Source organism: Pyrus communis, chromosome 10 (genome assembly GCF_041283825.1).
Source record: "Pyrus communis isolate YQ-2024b chromosome 10, ASM4128382v1, whole genome shotgun sequence".
Classification (NCBI taxonomy): domain Eukaryota; kingdom Viridiplantae; phylum Streptophyta; class Magnoliopsida; order Rosales; family Rosaceae; genus Pyrus; species Pyrus communis.
In genome coordinates, this window is record NC_142574.1 from 7,027,849 (window position 1) to 7,046,951 (window position 19,103).

At 36.8% G+C, this 19,103-nt stretch overlaps 2 protein-coding genes and 1 non-coding gene across 3 annotated transcripts; all 3 read left to right on the forward strand.

The window, feature by feature from the left end:
* Positions 1-999: 999 nt before the first annotated feature.
* Positions 1,000-1,071, forward strand: TRNAE-UUC (transfer RNA glutamic acid (anticodon UUC)). The gene has a single exon. It is a non-coding gene; the product is annotated as a tRNA-Glu (tRNA).
* Positions 1,072-3,261: 2,190 nt separating this feature from the next.
* Positions 3,262-8,547, forward strand: LOC137729038 (guanine nucleotide-binding protein subunit beta). Its single transcript, XM_068467859.2, has 6 exons — positions 3,262-3,665; positions 3,779-3,873; positions 4,948-5,375; positions 5,975-6,332; positions 7,315-7,428; positions 7,985-8,547. The coding sequence occupies exons 1-6, from the start codon at positions 3,560-3,562 to the stop codon at positions 8,018-8,020; spliced, it is 1,137 nt and encodes a 378-aa protein (XP_068323960.2). The 5' UTR covers positions 3,262-3,559; the 3' UTR covers positions 8,021-8,547.
* A 2,502-nt stretch (positions 8,548-11,049) lies between these two features.
* On the forward strand, positions 11,050-17,134 carry LOC137727811 (coatomer subunit gamma). Its single transcript, XM_068466641.2, has 18 exons — positions 11,050-11,306; positions 11,755-11,849; positions 11,955-12,005; positions 12,154-12,267; positions 12,356-12,556; positions 12,634-12,735; positions 13,157-13,264; positions 13,343-13,573; positions 13,870-14,120; positions 14,254-14,425; positions 14,508-14,663; positions 14,788-14,838; positions 15,027-15,167; positions 15,264-15,461; positions 15,559-15,690; positions 15,772-15,945; positions 16,072-16,311; positions 16,563-17,134. Exons 1-18 carry the CDS (start codon positions 11,261-11,263, stop codon positions 16,758-16,760), a joined length of 2,661 nt encoding a protein of 886 aa, XP_068322742.2. The 5' UTR covers positions 11,050-11,260; the 3' UTR covers positions 16,761-17,134.
* The last annotated feature ends 1,969 nt before the right edge of the window (positions 17,135-19,103 follow it).

A 19,103-nucleotide genomic window follows, 5' to 3' on the forward strand; every position in this document is an offset into this window, starting at 1 on the left:
AAAAATGTTTTTAAAATAGATTCGTAGTAAAAATTCAAGTGATCTTGGAAAAATAGTCAAGTGTTTTTTTTGCAAAAAACACATATCTTATGGTTATTCTAAAATCTATTTTACCAAAAGCACCTTAAATCATTTTAAAAGCAATTTCAAATGAACCATACAAGTGTTTCTTTGAAAGCGCTAGTATAACTCAGAAACACTAAAACTTGTTTTTGCTAAACGTAGTAATAAAATGATGTTAGTTATCAAAATGTACTTTTAACCATTACATAAGCAATCACAAACATGCTACAAGCAATTACTAACTAACTAGGAAGAAAATTATAAAGTTCTCTTGTTGACCTCACCGTCCTTCAACCAAAAGGTAGAAATGAAAATCATACATAGACAATTGATTCAATTACACTTTGTTCATGTTTGGTGTCTAGGATTGGATTAGATTGAATAACTCACTAAATTCAAGCTACATTGAAGGATGAAATTATGGAGTCCGACTTCCAAAAGAAGTTAGTCATGAAAGAAACTTATATTATTTTTTTAATGATAAATGATATGCTAATATACCCTAAATTTAACTAAACTAGGGGAATGAGGGATAGTTTGAACTCAAAAGGAGTAGGTTGAAGAGGAAGATTCAAACCAACACTTGCAAAATTTCTAATTGTCACGCTAAACATTTCTTAATTTGACAGGTTAACAATGCCTATGATTGATTTTTTATTTTATTTTCTATCTTATAAATGATATCATTATTGGGCTAAAATCCTCAATTATTAGGAATTCCGCACCAAGATGTACAAGTATTATTATTTTCAGTTACTATGGTAAACCGCCATTGCACCTATGGTTGAAAATTGGTTCATCTATATATACTTATTAACTCTGGGCAACATAATTGATCTAGTTCGTCGACGGATTTAGTGAAAAAAAAACCCAGGTTATGAACTACTTTGTAAAAATATATTTAATAAAAAAATTGCGAGACCAATGAGCAAGTAATCCATTGTCGTCCAGCGGTTAGGATATCTGGCTTTCACCCAGGAGACCCGGGTTCGATTCCCGGCAATGGAACTTTTTGTCATTTTATTTCATTTTACACTTTCACTTATATGCCACTATATTTTATTAGGAAAACTAATGAAAAATGTTTGAAAATTTTGAGTTTTAATGATAAGGACAAAATAAAGGGTAAAGTGAATAGTATCAGGATTGATTTTTCAGTGTAAAAATATGGTTTTTCGTTAAAGTGAACAATACTGTCGGTTTTTCGTTAAAATTCCCTATTTTATTTTCTTTGGAAAAAGACGTATATGATCTGTGGTCTATTTGGGATGATTTTTATGTTTATTTTTCCTTTTATACAAGTGATACTGAAGGCTTTAAATGCAAAAATAAATATTCTAAACAAGTATTGTACTATCGTATGAATGAATTGATGCATATTGACATTCAAATCCAAACCCATACAGCTATTCGACTCCCAAACCCATGCTGCTGCCACCACTCGGGCCCCTTCTCCCCACTTCCCAACCACCACAACAACAAACCCACTATTTGATATATTTTTTTTTGAACAAAAAATATTATCTCTAGTAAGTAAGTGAGAAGTCGAGCAATAATGTGGTTCAAATTCGCTTTTGATGAAAATCGAATCTAAGAACTTTCACTTATAAGTGAAAAATACGACTAGATCGAAATATTAAGTGACATCTCTCCTTACTTCTTGTACCAATTTTATTTCACTTTTTTTTACGAGGTAGAACACCTCATTTGCTCGTATATTTAGTCAAAAAAATATAACAGATTTAATGGCAAGACCAATAGTGCAAGAACTAAAAACGAATTAAATGACAAACATGTAACTCGCGAAGGAATTCAGGACCGTTGCTTCAAATTATCCTATTGTTTGCATCAAATGAGAGATTTGTCAGTGTGTTGGGCACCCAGTACAACCAATGTCGTAATATAAGAAAATAATTTTTTTTTTCAAGGGCCCATCCATCTACAGATGACTCTTCATTGCAGTAGTGAAAAATAATCATACATATGCACTATGGTGCGAGTTTCATATTCATTGGTTCTCATCTTCCTAACAAATAACAATTTAACTTACTAACACTATTATTTATAAAAAAAAAACAAATTGTTCATCCACTTGTATTATATTTAATTAGTTTATTTCCATTCCAATTGCCTAGTTTTCATTTCCATTTATGTATTTTGTGAAATTGATATTGTCACCCAATGTGTCTATTCACATATTTTGAGCTCACAAAATGTGCTAATTAAAAAAGGAATAGGATCCTATTTGTGGAGATCCAAATGATCAATCAATTATGTCCGTTCATCGTACATCGTGTGATTAAAAATTATTTATTTAAAAATTAAATATAAATAGGATCTAACGAAAATTGACCGCACGATGCATGATGAACGGACACAATTGATTGATCATCCGGATCTCCACAAAGAGAATCCATTAAAAAAATAAAGTTTGAACCGGTCCCTCGCTCCTTGAGAAATCAACACATAAAAATATAAAATAGGGAGTTTTAACAAAACACTTCCGATATTGTTCACTTTTAACGAAAATCCACATTTTTACCTTTCCTTGATACCACTCACTACACATTTATTTGTAATTTTTCATTAAAACTAAATTTTTTTTTGAATTTTTCATTAGTTTTCCTTATAAAATAATTAGAAACAAATTAATTGTGATGTGACGTTTGACAAAATAATAACATGTTAATTTAAAAAGAATTTAACACAAGACATGACATTACTCGAACAATAAGCTTTAATAACAATAAATCTGTTCCATAAAATTGCTATACTAGATAATTTTAGACTTAAAGATTTATGAATCGAACATAATGACAATAAATAGATTCCGTACAAATTGCCATACTAAATGGACTTTGAGTTCAAAAATTTATATCTAAACGAAAAAAGAGAATAATAATAAATCTGTTTCATACAAATTGTTATATTTATATTCAAAGCGGAATGTGAATAACAATAAATCTACTTTATACAAGTTGCTATACTAGATGGACTTTGGGGTTCAAATCCCAAATTCGCATCTAAGCAAAAGTTGTAGCATTCACATGAATCGTGTGGCATGTGAGTTTATGACATATGACTCCACATGACACGGTGTTTCACATCCACAACATCTTCCGAAGAAAAATTGCCAAGTGGACCAACGCGGGACCCGGAGCCGCCAGTGGAAATTACACCTGTACCCTCACGACTCGCACGCAAAGCCCCATAACGTCTTCACAGGTCACACGGCTCTCTCCCTCTCTCTCTCTCTCTCTCTCTCTCTCAGCCAAAGTCCCAGAGACTCGTTCAGACACGAGACCAGAAGCCAACAACCGTCTTCCGCCTTTTCACCTTTCACACACGTACATTCAGAGCTTCCCTTCCTTCCTCGCGAGTTTTAGCTTCCCGTTGGATTTGCAGAAGCAGGAATGGAAACCCTAATTTCGCTCTGAACCGGAGGACTCTTTCGACTTCTGCTCCATGACCGAATCCTGAGCTCGAATTCCGAGCAATGTCAGTTGCGGAGCTTAAAGAGCGCCACGTGGCGGCGAGCGACACCGTCAACTCGCTCAGAGAGCGGTTGAAGCAGAAGCGCGCCTCCTTGCTCGACACTGATGGTATGGCGGTGGTGGGTTTGCTGGTTTGTTAATTATTACTGAATATTATTCTACTGGATTGTAATTTTTGGGGGTTTTAAATCTAATTGGTTGTGCTGGTGGAATTTTTGCAGTGGCTGGGTATGCAAGGTCTCAGGGGAAGACTCCGCTCACATTTGGCCCCACCGATCTTGTGTGCTGCAGAACCTTGCAAGGTCATACAGGGAAGGTATGATTGCCCACATGTAATTCTGTGTGTTTTTGTGCCTGTGTGGTCTCTGGTATGTTTTGTTTTTAAAAGTGAGCATCTTTCGGTTCTTTCGAATGCACATTCATATGGGTTAGTGGAATTGTTGGGCATTGGTTGTTTGAAGCGTGCTGTTCAGATTACAAAGCTAGTTTCTTTTATGTTTTGGATATGTGAAATTGTAATTTTTGGGTTTGACTAGTCGGGAGAGTGTGAGTAATTTTTGCGAGTGAAATCATACCAAAGAAAAAGGGCACGAATCGTATCGCAGGTTAGGTATAAAAGACGTGAAAAGGCATCTACAAACTAGCCAAAAAAATGGGTAGGTTGATTAGGAATATGGACCAAGTTAAATGTCTAGAACACAGTAATTGGAGTTAAATGCATTCAAGACAATGGTCGAAAGTATTAATAGGTAGTGGCATTTCAGGCAGCAAGCCCAATCAATACTAGGAGATTGACCTGTAGTAAGTGGAAGATTTTAAATTTGACATCATATAAAGGATAGTCCTACTGACACCATAAAAGAAATCCTATTTCTTAGCTGAACATTTGTATCCACCTACATAGTTCCAAAAAAAAAAAAAAAAACTAAAACAATAATTTGTTTGAAAATAAGTCATGTCCGGGGGCTCTCGGCCTAGCCATGTCTTCTTTCATTTTCTTTTGAGACTGTGGGTATAGAATGGTAGAATTGTCCAGCTAAGAAACTTTCAGGTCTAAGAGAGCTACCACCCGCGATTAAATTGCTATAGAGTTTGTGGGAGGTGAGTAGCTAACAAAATGTTCAATGGAAAATTAGTGGAGAAAGAGCACAGTGGTTTTGAGGTTTATTAAAAAATAAATTGGATATACAAAACTATGCAAAATTATATAGGAACTAAATTGATTCACATTTTGACATTATGGAGGAAAAGAAGTAATAGAACAAGATTTGTGTTACTCTTCACCCTTACAAATAATTACAAATCAGTTTATGTCTAGTTAAAGTATTTGTGATGCCAGTTTGAATATGAGAAGGTTCTATAAGATTTATGCTCACTGAGACTGCTGTAGGTGTATTCGTTAGATTGGACCTCTGAAAAGAATCGAATTGTCAGTGCATCTCAAGACGGTCGTTTGATAGTGTGGAATGCACTAACAAGCCAGAAGACTCATGCTATAAAATTACCTTGTGCATGGGTCATGACTTGTGCTTTCTCACCAACTGGTCAATCTGTTGCTTGTGGTGGCCTTGATAGTGCTTGCTCTATTTTCAACCTGAATTCTCTGTGCGACAAGGATGGGAATCTACCTGTATCAAGAACACTTAATGGGCATAAGGGTTATGTTTCCTCCTGTCAATACGTTCCAGATGAGGACGCCCACCTGATTACTGGATCTGGAGATCATACATGTGTTTTGTGGGATATTACTACTGGACTCAGGACTTCAGTTTTTGGAGGTGAATTTCAGTCTGGACGACACACTGCAGATGTACTGAGGTATACTGGCTCGTTTTAAATGGCTGTATGTGTAACATTTATTGCATCTGGTTCTGGTGGTCGTGTTCAATAAGCACCTGCAAATTTTATTTTTTACCCTTACATATTGTGAAGCAGAAATAAAGAATTTTGTATTTTAACTGAACAATAGTGATTAAACTTGATACTTTTGTAAACCATAGCTCATGAAAATTTGTTCTTTTAATTCATCTGCTGAAATACTTTGATTTAGCTGTTCTCGGTTGGATACCGGCAGGAAGTCTGGTCCATATTCATGCCCATGAATTTACGATGTAATGGAACTGTTTGCTCTAAAATACTGAATGCTGTTAGAAATTGTGTCTAGGCTTGCCATTCATTCCTAACTTTGACTGGAAAGTGATGTCTTTTTTTAGTTATCCCAATATATGGTTTTCTGTTCTGTATTTGAGTTTAAAAGAATCTTCCTTAATCCTTAATGTTGCCTCCTGTACCTTTACCGTTTGCTTTTACTTTTGCTTTTCCATCATGAGCACTGTATTTGTCACACAAACCTCAGTGTTTACGAAAGGATACTATTTCTCATGGAATTCTAAGTAAATTGTTTTGCATTCTTTCAGTGTATCCATCAATCAAAGCAACTCAAGATTGTTTGTCTCTGGTTCTTGTGATACAACTGCTCGATTGTGGGACACTCGTGTTGCAAGTCGAGCAGTGCGAACATTTCATGGTCATGAGGGGGATGTTAATGTGGTAAAGTTCTTTCCAGATGGAAATAGATTTGGAACTGGCTCAGATGATGGAACTTGCAGATTATTTGACATTAGAACTGGGCACCAACTCCAAGTATACCATCAGCCACACAGTGATAATGATGTGCCACCTGTGAAAACAATTGCATTCTCAATATCAGGAAGGCTTCTCTTCGCTGGATACACAAATGGGGATTGCTATGTATGGGATACTTTGTTGGCAAAGGTAAAGCCAATTTAGTTGGCCATATTCGACCAAATATGAATACGCTTTTGCATCTTCAATTGATCCCCCTTCTTGTATTTAATAAGTTATTCTGCTGATGCCGTACAATCATGTTGTCTTGTACTTTAGATTCTAGTTTTGGTCTATAAGCATTTGATTCAACATGTTTATTGGCAACATCTTGCATGGGTGGTACGTCACATTTACATACATTTGATTTATAAGTTATTTTTTCTATTCTCAAATATGACTTGTAAATATAAGCATTTTATGAATGTTTTGTTTTTAAGCTAAACACAGCAGAATGTCTTGTTCACAATGTAAAGTCATCCTACCCAACTGGTTCCATTTAGCAGGGTAACTTGAAATTCCGTAGCTGAGCTCTTTTTCTCCCTTGATTGTGTTTCTCATAGGTTCTAGCACTTGATATAATCTTGATATAAGTCTCACTTCCTTGGTTGAAAATACAGTTAAGGTTTTCATTTGTGATAGTTATTCTTAAAACAAGAAAATGCATCTTGGATTGTCAAGGTTTCTTGGTAAGGTCTATTGCCATGTGCCCTGCCTATACCATGATCAATCATAATGTCAAAATAACATCTATAGCATTGCATGCAATTTGAGGAATAAAGTTTGTTTAGTAAACCTCCTTCAATACCTAGGGTGGGGGGAAGGAGGAGTAGCTGTTGGGTCCCACCTTGGGAGGTTATGGTTGTCCATGCTGCAACGTAGAAATGTCAATATTTTGTAAATAAAAATGTCAGAGTCATAAATTAATCCTGCCAAATGAGACGTTATGGTGCAAAATTTTCATGAATACAATTGTAACACTTTTAGAATGCCTAGTCATAAACGAGTCCTGTAAATCTTGCATTTTGATTTTGTTCCATCATTTTATTAATATTGGTTTGTGGCCATGGATTTTATGGCAACGCCTGTAAATGGATGAATTGGCTCTAATTGCTCTCTCATTTTGTGACAGGTGGTTTTGAACTTGGGATCCCTCCAAACCTCACACGAGGCACAAATTAGCTGTTTGGGTTTGTCGGCTGATGGAAGTGCCTTGTGTACAGGAAGTTGGGATACAAATTTAAAGGTTGTTTCCTTGGCCCTGTATCTGTTATTCCACTGCATGCAACATGCATGGGAGACATCATTTTTACTATTATTCATTGATTTATCTTCTTAATGCGTTTCTTTCTGCAATCATGAATGCAAATAAAAGTAGAGGAAAAGGAATATAAAATAAGGCAGTGTAATTTGATGTTTATGTTACAAGTTAGTACCCTTTTTATGCTCATATCACCAATTCAAGACATGTCAATAGACAATTAGACTGTGAGTGCACTTTTTTAACACATGGCAAGCATTTATTGGACGGTGGCACCACTAGGACAGGACTAAATCTTGGTTGCACGAGAGAATCTCTCCTTCCTATGACACTTCAACATGCAAAAGCATTCTTGTGTGCATAATCTACCACGGGACTAAATTATCTTTGTTCTAGTTATCCTATATCTCTTAGTCTGATATTCATGGAGATATGCTGGTTTTCTTCTTTAAGTTCTCAATCAGTCTACTATGCATCATTCATTAGAAAAAGTGCCATATTGCTTATTATGAAATATGACTTTGCTTCGTGTTTATTGCAGATATGGGCTTTCGGAGGGCATAGGAAAATAATTTGATCCAACCGGGAAGCAGATACCTCCATCTTCTGTGTCCTTAATTTCCGCTTTTCTCAGACCCACGGTTCAGGTTCTCAATGCCTCGCATAGTATGTCCTCTGTAGCTTTCTGTATTGTTGATGAAGATACTGGGTTTGAGAAACTAAAAGATCCTCTAATGTGTTGCTGCTTGTTGTAACCCCATATGGAAAAACAGTCGATTTTAACAGTGGGAGAAAAAAGAGAGATACATTTCACGAAAACTCCGGCTTGAGAAACCATCCCATCTGCTCACTGCCTGAATACATTTCCTCTGTAGCTACCGTCTCCCACACGTCCATGTACCTTCCATTAGAATGTTGTAAATGACTTATCTCTCTGTTTTTTCTTACTCTCCTTGCCCCTTGTGTTTTTCTATTTGCTTGCTCTTGTTTTTGGGTATTTGTTGTTTTGAAAATTAATAGAGGGAGAAAAGAAATGGAAGTAAAGAACCGTTGCGTGTTTACTTACGAGGAATGAATTTGCAAAGAAGTATTTGTTGTTTTAAATCTTTTCCTGCACCAGTCATCGGCATCGCCAATAGCTATGTTCCTTTGCAAATACACTTATGTAGCTAGACGCGGCAGAAGGCTGTAGCTATATGTTCCTTAGCTTTTAGTTGTTAGAGTCAATGACTGAGTAGAGTGGCTGTCGAGGATTGGTTGGGGTGGAGTGGTTTTTTGGTTGTTTGAGTTTTTTCTTTTTGGATTAGTTTTATTTTTCTTATAATTATAATTAAACCTTTTATTGTTAGGTTAGAGAGATATGTGGTTGGACGTGTGTTGAAATATAAGAAGGCTAGTACTTATTGGGTGTGTTTGTTTCTCTTCATTAGGTTTTACTGGACTAGAATGGACTAACAATTAGTCCAATCTTTTGTTTGTTATTTGTGTGGACCAACTTAAGTGGGACTAAGTTTCGCTCGCTATGATTGGAGGCCTCACTAATCGGTCTTAGCTAGCGAGACCCCCGAGACCCCCGAACCTTTTGGTTGTTCTCGTCCTCGCCTTTCGAAGCTACTCAACGTCGTCGTCTTGCTAGCGTCCTCAACCATTTTCGACTGCGATGACGACGACATCCAATAAATCAGAAACGCCTCTCTCTCAACGCACCTCCCCTCCACGATCTAGCAACCATCAAATACCCTAAATCCCCAAATCAGATAATCCTTCGAATTCCCACTCAATCCCTATCAGACCCTAACCGAATGGTCGAGAGCTAATGTTCAGACGGAATGGCCTCCGCTGGAATATCTGAATCTGCAATTGGAGAAAAACTGATTTGCATCCAAACCAGAGTAGGAGGGAGAAGAGGAGGGAGAGGGTTGATGGGCTCGAATCGGTGGTCGGGTAGACAAAAACGGATTGAAGTTTGGATTTATGAATTGAAAATTAGAAGAAAAAAAAGGCTTGGAGGAGGAGAGGGGAGTAGCAACTCTCCTTTGTTGCTGATGCTTCTAATTTCCAACGAAGAAGAGAGAGTCCTGTTTGTTGCTGATGCTTCTAATTTCCAACGAAGAAGAGAGAGTCCTGCTTGATTTTGTTGTAAAATTTTGGATTTGATTGTGGGTCAGTCATGTTGTTATATTTTCATTATAGTGCTTGGTTTTGTGGTTAAATTTCTTCTAGGTTCCTTGATTATTGTAGTTTTGTTGCTAAATTTGAAGACCCACTTCTTGTTTTTAGTTCATGGGTTTTCTGTAGCTCCGTGAAGAAGCAATGTGGAAAAGGTTCTGGGTTTTGCTTTAAAGCTTGAATACTTGTAGTTGGGGTAGTCTTTACAGAGCCACATTCGTGTGATTTACTGCTTTGAGCCATGTAGTATGAAATGGTGAAATAATTTTTGCTTTTCTTTGAGAAGGAGAATCTCGGTCTTTGAAGCTCTTCAAAGTTTAAAGATTTTGCCTTTTGTGTTGGAATTTTTTTTGTTGTTGTGATGAACGTTTGGGGTTCTGGATGCATGTTTGATTTCAGTTGTGGTTGCAGAAGGTCCTCCATTCTTCGTTCGACACTGCACCAAACATTTCACTAAGTTTGTCCAGCTTAGTCCCAGAAGCTAGTTCAGTCCGAAATAGTTCGGTACAACAAATGCACCATTTTGGTACAAATATTTGGTACCGAAGATTTGAAGCGTTATTTGAATTTGGTACAAGATTATGAACGTGTTTTGGAGGTTTATTGAGAACTGCATGTCATATTAGTTCATGCATTTCCAAATTACAAAAGTGAATGAAACGTGGCGCGGTGGCCTTGTATTCAGTTCTAGTTCTAGTGTAATGGCCGAGGCACAGGCAATCGGGGGCTATTACGGGCTGTCCGCATGTTTGGAGTTGATTTGAGGTGGTGGAGGACATCCTAGCTTCTCAACTGGAGTCGACTAATTACGTCAATTAAGTTGAAATTCTGTGATTTAAATTCCGATAAATTGGGAGGAAAAAAAATATGAGGAAATGTAAGGTTATTTCTATCCGATTGGGCTAAACATAGCCCTGTACAGCTTTGTAAAAAAAATTATTTTTAAATGAACAATGTCAAATCATACTCATATACTGTCTCTAACCGAATGAGCTAAATATAACATTTTAATAATTTTTTAGTTTTAAGTTTATATTTTAATTTATTGCTTAATTTAATTAAACTACCATTGAATGTTTTCAAATTTAAACGTTGAATTTGAATAAATTATTGCAACTAAATAGTTGACTTAAAAAAAATAAGTTTAGAAGGGGTCTACATTTGGCTAGTCTGATGTCCCTTTGACCAAATAATAGTTTGATGAACTTCTTAGAATTATAATCCAACCATCGGTTAATGAGGAATTTTTGAATAAATCAGATCATTTTTTACTTTGGACCTGTAGCCATTTCCATTAGAGTTGCCTTAACAACCACTAACTATTATTTTTGAGTGGAAGGGTAAATTAGAAATTCAACTCCTACTAAAACCACCGGCCACATGACGTGGCGCACTACCATTCGGCCGATACTTCACCACGACCAGATCCTCACGCACAGCGGAACCCAACTCCATCGTCTAGTTCACCATCTGATCTGAAGCCCTCTGTGCGGTTGTTTTTAGAAAGAAACCCTCATTTTTCTCTTGTTATTCTCCTTCAAACTACCTCACTCGCGAAGCGAACCAACGAACAACACACAGAGAGAAGAGAGAGGGAGGTTTTTGTCCTACAGTTTTTGCACATCTCAGAGATTCACTTCGTTCTGCGATGGCTCAGCCTCTCGTGAAGAAGGACGACGATCGCGATGACGAAGGTATGTCCCTTCGCTCACAGACCTCTCAATTGTTTTCGCTCTCCAGTTCGATCTGGTTTTTTTTTCTCCCAATTCGTTCGACTTCGGCTCTCTGTGTTGCGACTCATCATTCGGCGATTCGTGTTCCCAGATCTCTTTGTTGTAGCGGTTTTGTTTCTCGATTTACGTACCGTGAAGCATTTGAATCGGATTTCAGTGAATTAGGGTTTAATTATTGTTGATCTGCTTCAATTTGTCCTGATCTGGATATTTTCTAAGTTTTGTTGAGGTTATGTCGCAATGCGGTTAGTAAAATTGTGGCAAATCTACTCGGTTTGTCTTGATTTAATGCCAGTGGGATAGTGATAGGGATCTTGTAGCCTCGTTTAATTAGGTCCGAGTTTCACGGTATTAGAAATGTTAATGGTGTGATTTTTGTAGTAATTGTTTTAATGTTGATTTTCTGCAGAGTATTCTCCGTTTCTGGGGATTGAGAAGGGTGCTGTTCTTCAGGAAGCGAGGGTTTTTAATGATCCTCAACTCGACGCTAGAAGATGCTCCCAGGTTATTGCTTTGCACCACCAAATTATCCATCTAATTGCCTTTTTTCTGTCTTCTTTGCTCAGCAGAAACTGATTTTGTATATTTGTCATTGTCATCAATTTTCAGGTTATCACAAAGCTTTTGTATCTACTGAACCAGGGGGAAACCTTTACAAAGGTCAGGTTTCTTCTGTACCGAATGGTTCTGTTGCTCCCTTGACATTGATCAATATCTTATCGTCAATTTTAGTGATCTAGTGGCATCATTTTGTTATTGTATACTTTGGCCATCAATTGATTCTTGTTACTTTGTATTAAATTATTAGGTTGAAGCTACAGAAGTTTTCTTTTCTGTGACCAAGCTTTTCCAATCGAGAGATATAGGATTGAGGAGAATGGTTTATCTGATCATAAAAGAGTTGTCCCCCTCTGCAGATGAGGTGACTCAACTTTATATCATTTAATTTCCTTCGTACATTTGCATGCTCAAAAATTGGGACTGACTTCTGAAATTTTTCTCATAACAAGGTTATTATTGTGACAAGCTCCCTGATGAAGGATATGAATAGTAAAACAGACATGTATCGGGCAAATGCCATCCGTGTCCTCTGTCGGATTACAGATGGAACCCTTCTTACCCAGATTGAGCGATATCTGAAACAAGCCATTGTTGATAAGAATCCAGTGGTTGCAAGTGCAGCTCTAGTCAGTGGGATCCATCTGCTCCAGGTACTGTTTCTGCTGTACATAAGTCTTGGGTTTTATTTATTTGTTGCCTTTGTACCCTTATCTTTCTCTTTTGACAGACTAACCCAGAGATTGTCAAAAGATGGAGCAATGAGGTTCAGGAAGCTGTCCAGTCAAGAGCAGCCCTTGTACAGTTCCATGCACTGGCTTTACTTCATCAGGTATGTGCCATAGTTGGTTTGGTTTTCAGACTTTACATTCAAGATTTTTTCTTTCCCGAAACATAGAGGAAGCTTTTAGTCAAAATCCATTGCATATGGTTATTTACCATTTAATTATTAACTAATTACTTGCATTTATAGAAAAATGTTTGGTTGATGTGAGCAAGTGGGCTAGGTGTGCAGTGATTTTTCGTTTTGCAGACTGGTTCAGCTTTTAATTCTCAATCATGGGGCCTAGTTTCCTTTTTTAGCATTCATTCCATATAATGTGATTCTTGTAGGTGAACCTTCATTTTTTAAGTTTTAAAGTGGAATACAAAGAAAGATTCTGCATCAACTCAACAATTTTCGTTAGAATAATTATGAATTATCCTTTTTACAATTGAAAGGTGTTGATAATCTTGTACTTTTGAAATTGCAGATACGACAGAATGACCGTCTTGCTGTTAGCAAGTTGGTTACCAGCTTGACAAAGGGGAATGTCCGCTCTCCATTGGCCCAGTGCCTTTTGATTCGTTATACTAGTCAGGTGCTTATTCTTATGGACCTTTTATTTTAGCTTCGTTGGTGTTTTGATGCTTTATTTTAATAAATTGTTTGTCTAAAGGTTATCCGCGAGTCTGGAAATGCACAAGCGGGCGACCGTCCCTTTTACGATTATCTTGAGGCTTGTCTTCGCCACAAAGCAGAGATGGTGATTTTGGAGGCTGCTAGAGCAATTACAGAGCTCCATGGTGTGACCCCCAGAGAACTTACTCCAGCAATCACTGTTCTGCAGCTATTCCTAAGCTCTTCGAAACCAGTTCTAAGATTTGCTGCTGTCCGCACCTTGAACAAGGCATCCCTCTTCTCCTTTTACTCTACTACATACACATTATGTTTGAAATTTATTATAATAAAGTGACCTGCTGTCCTGAGTTCTGCTTTTGTAGTTTTGAGATAGATGAGAAATCCTATATGAAAAGAGTTTTGAGTGTAATCTTGAGGCAATTACTGATAGTATGTAGATTTTAGTTCTGTTTCTTTATTCTGCGTGTGAAACAAGGCTTGTTAGACTAAATTATTTTGATTGTAGTTATTTTCTTGCTTTCCAGTGAATAATATTCCTGATAATCACTTTGATCTTTCTTCCAGGTGGCAATGACACATCCAGTGCCTGTCACAAACTGCAACATTGATATGGAGAGTTTGATTTCTGACCAGAACAGGAGCATTGCCACACTTGCAATCACAACACTTCTGAAGACAGGAAATGAATCAAGTGTGGATCGCTTGATGAAGCAGATAACTAATTTCATGTCTGATATCGCTGACGAGTTCAAAATTGTTGTTGTGGAAGCCATAAGATCGTTGTGTTTGAAATTTCCTTTGAAGTTCAGAGCTCTGTGAGTGATCTACCACATACTCAAAATTTTGTTTGAGAACGTTTGGTTTCATTTTGTTCATCTTTCAGTGCACATATTCTTATTTGTCTCCGTTGTTTTCAAAGTAATGGTCACTGCTTTTTGTTTTCTACAGGATGAACTTTTTGAGCAACATTCTCAGAGAAGAAGGTGGGTTTGAGTACAAAAAGGCAATTGTTGATTCAATTGTGATTCTCATTAGAGATATTCCTGATGCAAAAGAAAGTGGCTTGCTTCATCTCTGCGAGTTCATCGAAGATTGTGAATTCACATATCTTTCTACACAGGTGGGATTTATCTATCATAAACTTGGTGAAGAATCTATTCCTCTTAATTTTCTTTTGGCTGATTGAGATATTTTATTATTAGATACTCCACTTTTTGGGCATTGAAGGGCCAAAAACCTCTGATCCAAGCAAATATATAAGGTACATATATAATCGAGTACATCTTGAGAATGCCACTGTTCGCGCGAGTGCAGTTAGTACATTGGCAAAATTTGGTGCTATGGTTGATTCATTGAAGGTAACATCTTTTTCAATGAATTATGGCTTAATCTGATCCCCCTCCCCCTCTATACAAAGAAGATATGTTTCTGTCTATGGTTACTGATGACAATGAACTATAATTATTTTTTTCTATGCATCAGCCGCGAGTGTTTATTCTGCTGCGACGATGTCTCTTTGACAGTGATGATGAGGTACCCTATATGTACATTCAAGGCCTTAAATTTAGGTTATATATAACATGTATGAACACTCACCTAAAATGAGGTATCTGGCTCTGTACAAATCTGCTTCTGAGTTTATGTGCCATTTCTTTCATGATTTATTTGTTTTAGATTCAGTATATAGTTATATACTGAATTTCTTTTTGGTACTCTCTCAGGTTCGTGATAGGGCAACACTCTATCTAAATACGCTTGGAGGAGATGGTTCAGTTGTTGAGACTGACAATGATGTAAAGGACTTCCTTTTTGGATCTCTGGATGTCCCACTTGTCAATCTGGAGACAAGTTTGAAGAATTATGTGAGTAACATAACCTCCATTTGCTTATTTTTTTTCTACCCTTAAGATCCTTATCTCATGTTTTGACTTTTGATGATTGTTTTAATGTGATTATAGGAGGCTTCGGAAGAACCATTTGACATTAATTCTGTACCCAAGGAGGTTAAGTCACAGCCACTTGCTGAGAAGAAAGCTCAAAGTAAAAAGCCAACTGGTCTGGGTGCTCCTCCAACTGGCCCTGCATCCACAGTTGCTGCTTATGAGGCGTTGCTTTCCTCTATTCCGGAGTTTTCAAACTTTGGGAAACTATTCAAGGTTCTGCGACGTGAATATTTTCTCATACTTTATGTGCTCGTTACAGCTCATGTTTTTTTGTCTTAGGAATTGATTGTGTACTTTTTTCACATGCCAGTCCTCAGCACCTGTGGAGTTAACAGAGCCAGAAACTGAATATGCAGTTAATGTTGTCAAGCACATTTTTGATAGCCATGTTGTGTTCCAGTACAACTGCACCAATACCATTCCTGAGCAATTACTGGAAGATGTAAAGCCCTTTTTATATTAAAAAAGCACTTTTACTTTTGTAGTTATGCTTCAGAATTTCCTTACAACTCTCTGCCTGTAGGTCATTGTCGTGGTTGATGCTTCAGAAGCTGAGGAATTTTCTGAAGTGGCATCCAGGTCTCTCAGGTCTCTTCCATATGATACACCTGGACAAACCTTTTTGGCATTTGAGAAGCCAGAAGGTGTCCCTGCAGTTGGAAAATTTACAAACTTGTTGAGGTTCATTGTTAAAGAGGTATCAAGTTCTTCCCTTTAGCCCTGTTTATAGACCGAGTTTCTTGACAATATTAAGAAGCCAACCCTTAGAACTTTTGAGCTTTGTCTGAATCCCTTTTCTCATGAGCTGGGGGTGTGCCACTAGGTTGATCCAACCACTGGTGAGGCAGAGGAAGATGGTGTGGAAGATGAATACCAGCTGGAAGATCTTGAGGTTGTCGCTGCAGATTACATTTTGAAGGTTCCAGTCTTCAATTTCAAGAATGCTTGGGATAGCATGGGTGCTGATTTTGAGCGGGTAGATGAATATGGCCTGGGGCCAAGGGAGAACTTGACTGAAGCTGTTAATGCTGTCATTAACCTCCTTGGAATGCAGCCCTGTGAGGTAATTTTGTTTTAAGATTAAACGTCTATGATTTGTCTTTATGCAAGTACTTGTAGAATCAGTTGATCTGGATGTTAAAAAGTCTGTGAGGCCTTTTTATCGCGTGCGCTTCAACAACGCAAGTGCATAATGGATATGATACCTCTATAAATCTGCATTAGATACTTAACAATGCATTATGTTCTGTTCCTGCTTGAAGTTTTCAGTGGTAACATTTTATAGCGATAACATATATTGTGTGCATGGCTCAGGGCACAGAGGTCGTTGCCAGCAACTCAAGGTCACACACATGTGTATTGTCCGGTGTGTACATAGGCAATGTGAAGGTTCTTGTGCGGTTGTTATTTGGAATTGACAGTTCATCGAAGGAGGTTGCGATGAAACTTACTGTCAGATCAGAGGATGGAGCTGTCAGTGATGCCATTCATGAGATTGTGGCCAGCGGCTAGTTGGTTAATGCTGTCATTGAACAACAGCCTTTTCACTTTTCTATAATGAGAGCAGTGGCGGGGGATACGGCTGCATACAGAACAAAATATTTTGTAGAAAGAAATGAACATTACTAGTTCGAGGTCGAGGGGCTTGCGAGAAGTCAATTTGCATTTTCGATTGAGCGTTTGGCTGCTCATCTGCTTAATTAGTAATAATTTAGTCGGAATTGTATCGTGTCAAGATATCATTGGATTGATATACCAGTTACCCTATTTTTCTTCTTGTTTCAGGTGTAGTTTTTCTTTCCAATTACATTTGTTGTGGACTTGTGGTAGACCTGGATGTTGACACTCCGAATTACAAAGAAGCAAATTGTATTACTGTTTGGTTCCTCTGGTTTTCCTTTTCTTCCTTCCCTTGCAACTTTATACCCTTGTTCGCATCTGTTGTCCCAAATCTTAACCATCGTGACTGTAAAGTTGAAAATTGTGATGCATCAACAATAAATACAGCCATCAAGTGTCCGTTTGTGATTACATCCGTACTAAACACTGTCATAAGCACTTTTGTTAGATCTGCTTTTATTTGAAACAAGTTTGAATTTTATATAACAATTATGCTTTCTATTTTTGCTATGCCTCTTAGACTATCCCTAATCCTTGGAGATAAAAGCTTAAAAATTTAAGCCATAACCTAGAAATTGTTTTTCTCTTTCAATTCTTATGACTTAAAATTTTAGCACGAGATTATTAAATAATGGTTTTAGCCTTTTATTTTTTGGGTAATTTTTTTTTTTTGAAAATGAAATATATGTAGATTATCCTTAATTTTTTTTTTTAATGAACATTTTAATATAAAAATATTTGAATTCCAATAAGTAATTAAAAATCATGCAAATACATAGGTATTTTAAAGTTTTAATTTAAAGTTGATTTAAATAATTTTCTTAAATACTTTTAGACGGTAGATTTAATTTTGAGCTGTTAAATCTTTTTTTTACCATTAGATTTGATCTCATTTGATCATAGCCGTTAGATTATAAGTAACAAACAAAAAAATGTTTGAAATATGATAGTTTGGTGAGTCCAGAATAATTTAAGTCAAGCTTAAATTCTAGGGGGAATTTAGCCCATATATATATATTTTCTCCTTGGGGCTTATTTTAGCCCAATCGTTGGATATGGTTTGGGGGGTTTTAAAGTTTTATCCCATGGGTTGGAGATGATCTTATAACTCAACCTTAATTTTGCTCTCCCCTAATATTAAAATTGATAGTGCTATCCACATATACATTTTTACTTCTCACACACCTCTCTTAATTTTCGACCATCGGATCACATAATTAAAGAAGATGAATGGCAAAAACTTTAACACGGGTGTGGGAATAGCAATTTCCAACTATAATATCACCATGTCGCACCTTGGACCTCAATATTCCCTTCACTTTGGTGAGATTTTGTCAAAAGGCCATCAAATGTTCTGGCCTGAAAGGGTAATTTAGTCATTTAAACCATTGTGGCATTTAAAAAAATTATTTTGTGTTGACGTGACCCTATGTGAAAAACAAAAACAGAAAAAGAAAAAAAGAAAACTAGAAAAAATTCCGCCCCAAATCTACCTTCACCAGTGACAGTACAATAATGTCCTACCCTCTCTCATCACAAGTAAACTTTGTGTGCACTTTACGTTTATAATATTATCTGTAAACATAAACCCGTGACATGACATCCTTGCATCATATCTGCTCATTATATTGTGATATGCATTAGTATCTATTATTTATTGTACTGGTCTGGGCATAGGACAAGCCCACGTGTATGCTCACATTGCAATGCTTACATTCGCTTTGGATCTAGAGTTAGGTGTTAGCTTATTCCTCTTAGGGTTGTGGTAGATCCCTTAGGGTGATAGACATGTATGTGATGCGTTTTGCTCAACTTCATGTGGTGTAGTACTAGAATATAAACCTTAACACCCAACCTGTTCATGTAGCTACTTTCTACATGACTCGTGTGCCATCATTAGTTAATGAGCATTGATTTTCTTATTTGACGGTGATTTGAGATTTGATGATGAGATATTTTTTTAGTAGCACCTTATATCCTTTGACTCACTCGTGCTAAAGGGTAACTACTATATACTAGTATTATATTATCATTTTTAGGATGCTATATACTTGATTTACAACATGGGGTTACATGTTTTCGAAAAAGTTTTCAAAACTTTATTTTTATAAACCCAGTCACCATTGTTTTTTCGCCCTCCATGATTTAGTGGTAGAGCTCTAGTGATGATGAGAATTTCTAGAAAAAGATGAGACGAAGGAAGTTTCTTTGTATGGTATAAATTTTCTTTACTCC